Source organism: Alexandromys fortis, unplaced genomic scaffold (genome assembly GCF_014885135.2).
Source record: "Alexandromys fortis isolate MF-2015 unplaced genomic scaffold, M_Fortis_MF-2015_v1.1 scaffold_183, whole genome shotgun sequence".
Classification (NCBI taxonomy): domain Eukaryota; kingdom Metazoa; phylum Chordata; class Mammalia; order Rodentia; family Cricetidae; genus Alexandromys; species Alexandromys fortis.
Window position 1 is genome coordinate 2,786,708 of NW_026068079.1, and position 11,671 is coordinate 2,798,378.

Genomic DNA, 11,671 nt, shown 5'->3' on the forward strand with positions numbered 1-11,671 from the left:
GGGAGCCATCTTAGGGTTGGCAAGAGACTTGGAGCTAGAGGGGCTCTCAGGTGCCCTGACTGCTATCTTAAGTCATTTACAGCTGGGCTTAGAGAGGTTAAGCAACTTGTCCGGTGTCTCGCAACCCAAGCCAGAGGTGTGCACTTACTCTGCCAAAACCAAGCCAACACTCAATTTGCAGCCAGAAAAGCTGGCCAGGGAAAGCCAAGCATCCATGGAACCAGGGGCTGGGGAGCATGATCTAGGGGACCAGAATGAGTTAGGGATCATGGGTGAGTTTTATTCTCCTTGCTGACTTGAGTCTGTGATGGTGTCACCATTTGCTATCTGCTTCTCCCCAGTTCCTATCTCCCCACACCCCAGCTGTAGGGGGTGTGAAACAGTGAGGAGACAGAAACCACCCCAGCAGGAATTGGGGGATGATGTTACCACTTTCCTGAAAGGATTTCTGGATACAGGAGCTCCAGCTGGGACGCAGTGTGGGGAAGGGGGCTTCTGTGCTCAGAGGAGTTGAAGCATTCCTTCCCCCTCCCCTCTTGCCTCACTCATAAAGCTCATTACCATTTGAAAGGTTTGCAGACCCCATCTGTGCCAAGAATACTCATTTATTTAACCCTACATTTACCAAACTCTCTGGTCCACCCTGCACAGAGTCCTGAGGGCTTCAGAGTATCACCACAGGGCCCACAGAGTATCACAACTGGGACAGGCCCCTGCAGCTCAGCAGTGACAAGTCCCCTCCCTATTCCTCACTTCCTCTGGAAAGTTCGAGAGGCCTCGTGCTTTGCTTCCCCTGTTTCTATCCTCTGGATCTTAGAGCTGCCAGGTTTGCCTGGCTCCCCAGGTGGGGCCTCCCATGGGATTTGGGTCACCTCAGGAAGACAGGGGTGCTAATGTGGAGCCCCCCCCCCCAACAGGCAGAGCTGAGCAGATGGCACAGAGGATTATGAAAATCCAGCTTTGTTCTCTGCTAGGGAGGCTCAGTCTGGAGGTGGGGGAGGCAGCCCCACCAAATTGTGCTCAGAACAGCCAGCCCCCAATGACAGCGTATGCAAAGAGGCTTCCTGTCTGGAGGACAGTCCACTGAGCTCTTAAATAGGTACCAAGGCCTGCAGGAGTGTGGCTTTTTCATTGGCCCATTTTCATGGTGACCATATACACATAAGGATAGGGGGGTGTTGAAGGTGGAGGGATGATGATGGAGGCTGATGGTGAAGATGATAATGGTGGTGATGATGGTAGTGTTGACAGTGATGGTGACAATGATAGTGATGGGGAATGGTGGTGATGGTAGTGTTGATAGTGATGATGTTGGTGATGGTAGTGATGAGGATAGTGATAGTGATGATGATGGTGGTGGTGGAGATGATGGTGATGATGACGATGGTGATGATGGTGATGATGATGGTGATGGTGGTGATGAAGATAGTGATAGGGATGATGATGGTGATGATGGTGGTGATGATGGTGATGATGACGATGGTGATGATGGCGATGATGGTGATGATGATGGTGATGATGGCGATGATGGTGATGGTGATGATGGTGATGGTGATGATGGTGGTGATGGTGGTGATGATGGTGATGATGATGATGGTGATGGTGGTGGTGGTGATGATGGTGATGGTGATGATGGTGGTGATGGTGGTGATGATGATGTTGATGGTGGTGATGATGATGGTGATAGTAATGGTGGAAATGGTGGTGGCTGTATTAGTTAATTGCTATGATAATTAACAATCCTAGAAGGGTTGCTCCATGCATGGCGTCTCCTTCATACATCCAAACAGCCATTTACTACTATTTACTATTATCAGTGTTGTTATAAAATAGGTAAGATAATACATATTATTAGTAACAATTATTGTTAGCAGCATAAACCCACAGGCTTTGGGATTTGTCAGAATGGTATTGTGATGTGGTCCAGATGCTTAGCTGATGACCTTGTGGAACTTCTCAGAGTCTCAGAGCTCATAGGGGCTCAGAGACTGTGAGAGAGAAGTGGCAATCTCAGAGCCTGCATGGGTCCGCTCCAGGTTCTCCTCATACTGCTATGATTGGTCAGCTTGAGATTTTGTGTGACTCGTAACAGTGGGAATGAGGGGGACTCGTAACAGTGGGAGTGAGGGGGACTCGTAACAGTGGGAGTGAGGGGGTCTCGTAACAGTGGGAGTGAGGGGGTCTCGTAACAGTGGGAGTGAGGGGGTCCCCGTTTCACCTGTTCTTAGACCCTTTCCTTCATTTGGGTTGTCTCATCCAGCCTTGATAGGAGGGTGTGTGCCTAACCATATGGCATCTGTTATGCTGTGTCTAGTTGATGTCCCCAGGAGGGAAACAAGGAGCAGTGGATCTGGGGAAGAGGGGAAGTGGGGGGCTGGAAGGAGTGGGGTGAAGGGAGACTGTAGTCAGGATATGTTACATGAGAAAAAAATAAATAAAAAGAAAAAGGAAAGGAAATTCAAGAAAAATGGGGAAAGTGGTCCCTGCCTGTCTCCTTTTCAGAAAGGGAATAGGGAGGGGCTGTAAGTCCTCTGTCCAGTGTGGGCACCACTGAAAAGCAGTGTTCATGATTCCCAGGGCAAGTGTGGGGCTCCTGCATCGAAGATGGATGAAGCCCGAATGACAGATGCATTGCTTGCCCTCACCTGACCCCTCCCCTGACCCCCTCTTCCTCAGGTACATCTGTATTCAGACCCGCCTCAGCCCAGTCAGAGCGTCTGCTCTGGGTCGATGCCACAAGGAAGCAAGGTCTTGTCCTTCTCTATCCCACAACCCAGATCAGCAGAGTGGGGGCCTGGGCCTGCACAGTATCCACAGGCCTCTGAGGCCACAGGTTAGTTGGGGAAGGAGCCAGGCTCTTAGTGTCCTCCTGCTCATGACTCTGCCCCAGGACATTTAGTGGTCTACCCTGGGGAGACACTGGCTTAGAGCCAGGGGAATAGAGTGCCAAGGCCCTCTCTGGGCCAACTGATTTGACCAAGCTAAACAGTCAAGTAGATAGACCCTTGGCTAAGCCACCTGGCCTCTTGTCTCTGGTGTGAGCATTTCCACCCATTGTAACCCCTTAACAGTGACAGACACATGTCACTTCGGTTAGTCCCCCACAGAGCTGGTGAGGAGTACACATTTTATAACCACATGATAGTCGGGAAACTTGGGACTCGGAGAGGCGAAGGCTAGAGTTACAGAATCTGGAAAGAAAAGGACTGGGGTTTGAATCTGTTTCTCCCTGAATTAGAGTCCACAACCCAGGCTCCACCCCCTCATAGCTTTCTTCTGGGGCAGACCTGTGCCTCTTTTTCTCTGGGAGTGGAGCAGCACAGTGGCCAGGCCTCTTCCTGGGCTAATGGGAAGGTCGCTGGAGGGATGAGGCTATAGCTTGGTGATAAGGTGGTCTGAGTGAGCCTCAGGCCTTCAGCCTCAGTGGACTGGGGAACTGTCCTCAGCCCCAGGTTTCAGCGGCTGTGTATTCCAGGGTGGCCGTCCCCACGAGCAGACCTGAGTCCTTCCTCATCCCCCAGCATGGCCACTCCAGGGTGGCTTCCTCGGAACCTGGACATTGTCACAGACCAGCCTGCCACAGGACAGGGCCAGGCACTGACCTCTCAGGCCAGCCGGCTCCTAGCAAAGGTGAGTGAACCCCAGCTTTTCCCCATGAAACACCTCATCTATGAAGCCTGTGTGTGTGAGAGATGCTTCCACCAGCCCCAGATGGCTTTCTCTGTCTGCAGAGGTCTGACTCAGCCTTCTAGGAACTTGACCATCCCCCTTGTCACCCAGGATAAGCTTGGACCTGTCTATTGAACGGCAACACTTCTGTTGTTCCAGTTTCTCCACTTAGGCATGGGGGTGCCCGCATGGTTGTCCACAGGGTGTCCTCAGCTCTCTCTGACCTCCACCTGACCCTTCCCTACTTATGACGAACTGCCCCTTCTTAGTTCGTTATTACCGATTCAACCCTGCTATGCTGCAGCTCAGAATCGCCTGTAGGTCTTTGTCTAACTTCACACTTGGCCTTGTTCCAAAGGTGTCTCATGAAGACACAACGCCTTAACCACATTCTGAAAACGGAAGTGGGGGTGCTGGGGCCGAGGGGAAGTGCACAGAGAGAAAAATAAAGTAAGCTAGCTCAAAGTCAGTAAACAAGATGTTCTATTGGGCCTTGAATTCTACCTTGGGCCTGGAGCTTCCCAGTCTCCATTACAAAAATTCAAACATAATCATGACTTTACCTTGTCTAGGAAACCAATGTCTTTCCCTACTACCACACTTTCTTTCCTTTTTTGGGGTGTGTGGTAGGTAACAGCTCCGCTGAGGTCTAGTTCACCTATCACACACTTTGCTCATTTCAAATGTGAGCAGTCACGTGTTTTCCTGTGCCGTAGTCCTGCGGCCATCAAGGTCTATGTTAGAACACTTCCGTCCCCTTCAACCGCCTAACTTGGTCTCTTCAGCTCTGGGACCTGCCATTCACACTGACTCAGCCACATCCTTCCCTGTGCGTCTTACCGTGCCCTGGTGTTTCTCAGCTCCTTTGTGGTAGAGCAGTCATTTCATCACCACCATTCTTGATCCTGCCACTGGGACGCCAGCTCTTGGGCAGTCAGGTCACTTAACAGGGGTCACTTAACAGGACTGATGTCCCTCCTGGGCACCACTGGCCTTTATTGGGCTGCCGCGTTCTTGAATGGAGCAGGTTTGAGTGAGGGTGTGCAGAACACTATAGCTCCAAGTGGGACTCAGCTATCTCACAGGCCAGTAGCTCACCCCGGGAATCCCAACTCTGGAGAGCTGGGGCAGCCAGGTCCCTGGGAATTCAAGACCTGCTTAAGGGACTGAGTAAGACCCTGTCTGTAAAAACAACAGCAACAGCATCTCTCACTGAACTCATTCGTAATTTTAATAGATTGCATATCAAAATGATATTTGTGATCAAATAAAAATATTTAGGGCCAACAAGATGGCTCAGCAGGAAAGGGATTACTACCAAGCCCAGTGGCCTGAGTTTGAACCCCAAACTCACAAACACACACACTGTAGAAGGAAAGACCCGACTCCTAAAAGTCATCCTCTGACCTCCACATGCACAACATGATATGTATACGCAGACAAACGTGTGCATCCACCCATCCTTACATGTGTGTGTACACGCACACACATAATGTAATTTGAAAGAAAAAATATATATTAAAATTAATTTCACTTATTCCTTCTACATTTAAATTTCCACAAAACTTTTGATTAGATAGCATATGTAGCTCATATTACATTTCTATTTTATATATTATATAAGTAACATGCTATAATTCATTTATATAGATTTTTCTACTTCACTTTATCCTAGTTCCTCAATAAATAGGCATTGTGATTTTTATTTTAACTATTTCTGTGCTTTTTTTTCTGCAGCACCAGCGCTAGAACTCAGATTCTTGTTTTCTTCCTCTTTTATTGTCCAGGTGGAATCCTTCAAGGAACTGGTACTGGCCGGACATCTCCCACCCCAGGACCAAATCAAGGTACCACTACCCAATGTGGTGTTGCGGCAGCAGTGTCCAGATAGCCTGTCCACAGAGTTGAGTCTCTGAGCCCCTTTTGCTGAAGGCAGGTGACTGTGCCCCAGGCTGCTGCCTACTGGGTCATGGTAGCAAGCCCCTGCTGAGTCATGATGGCTTACCAGACATGCTGGGTGTACCATTACTGTTTCCTGTCTTCATCATAAATGCCCACAGAGGACCTGTGATCGCTGCCCCTCTTAACTGCAATGACACAGAAGCCCAGCGAGGAGAGACAGTGAAACCAAGCTACACAGCCGTAGACGGCAGAGCGCGGCCTCAGCTAGGACTGCTGTCTCCCCAGTCACCCCCTGGGCTCCAGAAAAGGGCCTTTATCTTCTAACCTATTCTCCCATTATTTCCCAAAATTTGGGACTGAGGATAAGCAGGAGAAGGGATGATTTGTCCACGAGACTGCAGCTTCAGGGCAGACTTGTCTCCTTTGGATGCAGGTTTTAGGCAGTTATAGCCAGATGTGTCTAATCTTTCCTGCCGCCAGGCGGGGCCCTGGGAAGGTGCACATGGGGTCCTCAAACCTGGGAGTTTGTGTTGGGAAAGACTGGGAGCATGGTGTGGGTAAGATCAGAGTCCCACAGAGGTCGCAATGACCCAGGAGGGATACTTGCTCCACTCCAGAATTTCTTCCAGGTCCCTCTCATTGGACGGAGTCATTGGAAATCGATGGGGGAAAGAGTCCATTTGAGGGCAGGGAGAAAGAGAAGGGGGCACATGCAGGACCCCAGCTACAGGGTGTGTGGCGTGCACTGCAGCGTACCACCAAGGGGATCAGGGATCTCCCTTGGAAACCGAAGTCATCTCTTCGGGGCTACAGTGTTTGCCTAGTAGGTGTGAAGTACTGAGTTTGAGCCCCAGCTCTGCACAAAACTGAGTTTGCTGGAGCCTCACACCTGTAATCCCAACACTCGGGAGATGGTGGGGAGAAGGTCAGAGTTCATCCTCAGCTCCATAAGGAGTTTTAGGCCAGCCTGGGCTACACGAGACCTTGTCTAAAAAAAAATCCCTTGAAGATGTTAATAGACACAGCAGTTTTATTTGTGGAATACAATTTCATGACTTCATACTTGTGTGAAACAAACTCTGGTTCCCTCTCTTCAACTACTGCTCACTTCTTTATGTCAGAAACCTTTTGAGTTCCTCTTTTCTACTTCTTTCTGTTGTTGCTTTTATAGTACTGGGGTCTGAACAAGGGCTCCACACGTGTACACTGGCAAAGACTCCACCTCTGACTGTATGCTCCATGCATGTACGCTAGGCAAAGACTCCACCACTGACTGTATGCTCCACGCGTGTACACTGGCAAAGACTCCACCTCTGACTGTATGCTCCATGCATGTACGCTAGGCAAAGACTCCACCACTGACTGTATGCTCCACGCGTGTACACTAGGCAGAGACTCCACCTCTGACTGTATGCTCCACGTGTGTACACTAGGCAAAGACTCCACCTCTGACTGTATGCTCCACGCGTGTACACTAGGCAAAGACTCCACCTCTGACTGTATGCTCCACGCGTGTACACTAGACAAAGACTCCACCTCTGACTGTATGCTCCACGTGTGTACACTAGGCAAAGACTCCACCACTGACGGTATGCTCCACGCGTGTACACTAGGCAAAGACTCCACCACTGACTGTATGCTCCACGCGTGTACACTAGACAAAGACTCCACCTCTGACTATATGCTCCATGTGTGTACACTAGGCAAAGACTCCACCACTGACTGTATGCTCCACGCGTGTACACTAGGAAAAATCCACCTCTGACTGTATGCTCCACGCGTGTACACTAGACAAAGACTCCACCTCTGAATATAAGCTCTACGAGTGTACGCTAACAAAGGTTCCACTACTGACTGTATGCTCAGCCTTCTTTTTACTTTAAAATTAAAGGAAAATCTTTCACATTTTTATTTATTATTAGTGTGTGTAGGTAGAGGTGAAAGGGGGAGAGAAGTGAATACACGTGTGTGTGCAAATACAAGGGCTATTCTGTGTAGGCAGTCCTCTCTTTCCAACTTGACCTGGGCTCTGGGAATCGAACCCGGGTCCCAAGCTCGAGTGATAAGTACCTTTACCCATTGAGCCATCTCACTGAGTTACCCAGGATGGCTGTAAGCTTGGCATCCTCCTGCACCACGCTCAGCTCTCTTCCGGCTCCGAAGTTTGCAATAATGTTATAGCACAGAACAGCAGAGTGTGCTCCTCCTGCCTCACTACCGTGGGGCGTGAGGCCAGCCTTGCCCTTCCCTTCCCAGTCTCCAGTGCCCCTTGCTCCCTCTTCTATGCCAGTTTTTAGCCTCCACGTGTGAGTGAGGATGTGTGATTTTTGTCCTTATCTGTCCTCACTTAGCATGAGTCCTGTGAAACCATGTTTCCTGCCACAAATGACAATGTTAAATGTCATTTTCTTCCTCTCCATCCTTACTCCTCCATATAGGGAACCTGGGGCTTCTGGGAGATGAGACATGACTGGAAAGTGTATTCTGGGTTCCTGTTGGCCTCCGTCTGTTCCTAGGCTCCTACAGAAAGGGACTCACAGGCCAGAGACCAATAGCCATGGATTTATTGACTATGTTTGTGTTTACGACAATGAGGGCCTAGCAGAGTTGTTAGGACCGGGCTGGGTCTGGGTTCAAGTATTGCCTGTACAGCTTGCTCACTTACCCTGTGAGCTTCTCTGTGCTTCCCTGGCTAGTTATCTCTACTTGAGATTCTCATGGAGTGGAAATGAGTGAACGTAGAGGGCTTTATCTAGAGCCGCACGACAGTCCCCTTGTGTGTGGTGTGGGAGGACAATGCCATCTGCCCTCACTCTCTGTAAGAACTGGATAAGAGAGTGACTGTTATTTTCTGAATGGTGCAGTTTTATATTGGGGTGACGATCTGGGTCCTCTGGAGTATTAGATCCTACTACAGTGGTAGTAGATTTGATGCTGCTTCGGACAAGGTCCCCACGGATCCTATAATCAAGTGTTTTGTGGCAGAAGAGTTCCATCTGGGCCGAAGCCTCCAGAGGTGCCCAGACACGGCTTGTTTCTCAAGCCCCATGAGAGCCTCCTGGCTCCCCAGAAGCCACCTTCCCATTGTGTGAGCATGGAGCCCCTCGGGAAGATGCTCCAAGCTCCCCGCCCTTCTGTTTCAGAGCTTGGAGCAGCTGCGGGCAGCCCATGCAGCCCTTGAGGCAGACTACCTTCAGGCCTGCAGAGAGCGGCACCCGAACTCAAAGCTTAACGCCTCCAGCAGCAGTCCCAGGACCCTCAATCTCTGCAGGTAGGTTCTGGAGTACAGGACCTGGAGAACAGGTGGGACAGCCCTGACGCCCTCTGTGTCCAGGAAGGATTCATTTTACACATATCACTGACTTGCAGGAGCAGAGGGGCCCCCGTCCTGGGGAGCAGCATGGCCAGAGCTGAGGATGCAGCACGTTTAGATGCACTTTGGAGATGAGAGGGCAAAGCCCCTCACTAGACAGTGGGGAGGACACTGGGGTATAGAGTCGCATAGCATGAGGGAGCAGCGGGTACTGAGCTGAGGCCTCCTGACTCTCAGCTATGTCATCTTTCTATTAAAGTTCTTGGTGCCATCTATCACTGGCCTATGTGAACCCTGAGAGGACATTCCTAGGGTCTCTGATTACAGCTGTCGCCATGCTGATATTTCCCACTTCCAGGGAACTAGATGCAGAAATATACCAGTTGGGACGGCACCTGGAAGAGCTGCAGAACCATATGGACCAGACCCAAAGAGAGCCCAAATCATGCAGGCCAGACCTGCAGGCCAGCACCCCCGCCATGCCCTTCCTGTCCTGGCCAGCTCATCTCCCCATGCCTTCAGGACCAGTCTCCTTGCCAGCTGTCCACACCAACCATGAGGTATTGCTTTGCCCCATTCACATTGGGCTAGTCCCCATTTCTTTCTTTTATTTATTCCATGTTAATTTCTTCACTTACATATTTAGGAAGTGTGTACCATAGTCTAGACCCCATGACACACAGTGGGGACTCCGTGAGGACAGAAGGAGGAGAAGGTGACCTCTGTCCTTATGGAGTTTCGAACTAGTAACGAACTAGCTATAGAGTTATCGTTTTGACAGTACTCTATGGAAATAAGGGAGGACACTATAGCTCCCTAGGAGGGGCACAGAAACTGTCTGTGAAGAAATGTTTACGTGAGATCTGAGAGTAAGGAGGCATTGAGTAGGGCAAGCATCCTGGCCAGGGCACTGCGGCCTGAGTGTGGAAAGGGAGGGGCTATTGCCTGCCGCGTTCCTGGAGACGCTAGCGTGGGCCTTGTGATGAGCTTGCGGCTCATATCTCCAATTGGAATCAGACTCTCCTTGGGCTTTCGGCACCTGTGGGTCAACACGAATGGGGCAAGACATGGCACGGCAGAGGGAGAGATGGATACAGGAACTTGGACAAGGTTCAGAGGGTCATTCGGTCAGATTTGGATGGCAGTGAGGGAAAAGGCAGCCAGGTTGGCTTCCAGGCCCCCAGCCTGGAGAACGGGACAAGGGGTGTCCCTTACAAAGCTAAGACACCAGAGACAGACTCGGTGTGGAACGTGCTGTCAACGGGGCCCTCTCTCTACACCTTGCTCTGCTGGGGACGGCCACTATCCACCTTGGGCTGGTGAGCTGTGATCACACATATGACAGTAGTGGCAGCTCTGTGTCCCGAGGCTCCTGCTGCTGGCTTGTGGTGACAGGGTGGGGCTAGCACATTAGCGAGTGGGCTGAGAAGGCTGGCCCTGGGGGTGGGGGCTCTCCTGAGACTTGCCCTGCACATGGAACAACCCAGACAGGTGGCATTTCCTATGCTGACAGGAAGCCTGGGTGGCCAGACTATAGAGGAAGAAGTGAGGACAGGTACCTCTGGCAGACAGTCTGGCTCTAATGCATTGCAACAGCCTCGGTTTCTGTGTGAGGTGTGTGCTCGGATACTGAGGAGCAATCGTGTCTGCAGTATGCCTGGCAGGTGCCAGGAGCTCGGATCACGGCAGCCAGCCATGAAGACCCTGCGGTCTTCATGGTGTCACACACGTGAGCGACTGTCAGGAGGCAGGCCAACAGGTTCCCTACCGAGTGCTCTTCAGCGTGTGACACAAGATGGCAGAGGCAGGTGCTAAGAATGATCACTCTCTATCCCCCACTTGCTTGGCCCAGCCTGCCACCACTGCCACCTCCCCAGGGAGCTCTTCCATACTCCCCATGAACAAGAAGGTGAACCTGGGCAGCATCAGGGCAGAAGAAAGTCCGAGAGACCTCCCAGCGCCACTCGGGGACAGGGAGTTTCACGTGGAGCAGGACTTCCATGGCCTTCTGGAGCGGTGAGTGCCCGTAGGATGGAGGCTGGCCACACTGGGTCTTGTTTGTCCCCGTGGGCAGAAGTGACACTCTCTGGGTATCCTCCTGCAGATACCTCAGTGTGAAGTCCGTCCCAGAAGCCTTGCAGGTGGAAGATGAGGAGGACCTGGAGGAGGAGGAGCAGGATGACCACGGTACCTTGGAAGCTGATAGCTCAGCCAGAGCTTCAAGGAAAGCAGAAGCCACAAGGGCACCAGCAGAACAACGCCCAGCTCAGGCTGAAGAAGGCCCTAGGGCTGCCGTCCAGTAAGTCACTGGGCATCTGTCACAAGCTCCAATGTCCCACACAGCGGTGACCATTGACAGCACAAGCCAAAGAGTTAGGAATGAAGCTCAGTGGTAGAGCACTGGCCTAGCAGGCCCCGAGTTCAAATCCCATTTCAGGAAAACAAAACCGAACAACAGCAAAAGGCATCCAGCCTGTGATATTGTTGTCATGTTTCTTATATTATTTTTAAAGTTTTTTTTTTTAAAAAATTAAAATTTTGTTGAAATAGGAGCGGCAGGGCTGCATCCCCAGCACCCTGGCCGCCTGCTAGCTTATGCCCCCAAATAACAACACACAAACTGTATTCATTTAAGCACTGCTTGGCCCATTTCTATCTAGCCTCTTCTAGGCTAATTCTCGCACCTGGACTAGCCCATTTCTAATAATGCGTGTAAACACCCCAAGGTGCGCTTACCGGGAAGATTCTAGCCTACGTCCATCCTGGGTCGGAGCTGCCTGGGAGAGC

General features: G+C 51.0%; 1 protein-coding gene across 3 annotated transcripts in view; it reads left to right on the plus strand.

Moving 5' to 3' along the window:
- Positions 1–11,671, plus strand: part of Akna (AT-hook transcription factor) — a 49,072-nt gene that overhangs the window by 23,562 nt on the left and 13,839 nt on the right. For all 3 annotated transcript variants that reach the window (XM_050121821.1, XM_050121820.1, XM_050121819.1), the window contains exons 5-11: positions 2,677–2,833; positions 3,476–3,630; positions 5,457–5,516; positions 8,715–8,842; positions 9,243–9,444; positions 10,737–10,900; positions 10,989–11,183. In XM_050121821.1, coding sequence (XP_049977778.1) covers positions 2,677–2,833; positions 3,476–3,630; positions 5,457–5,516; positions 8,715–8,842; positions 9,243–9,444; positions 10,737–10,900; positions 10,989–11,183 — 1,061 coding nt within the window. The remainder of the gene's footprint in view (positions 1–2,676; positions 2,834–3,475; positions 3,631–5,456; positions 5,517–8,714; positions 8,843–9,242; positions 9,445–10,736; positions 10,901–10,988; positions 11,184–11,671) is intronic.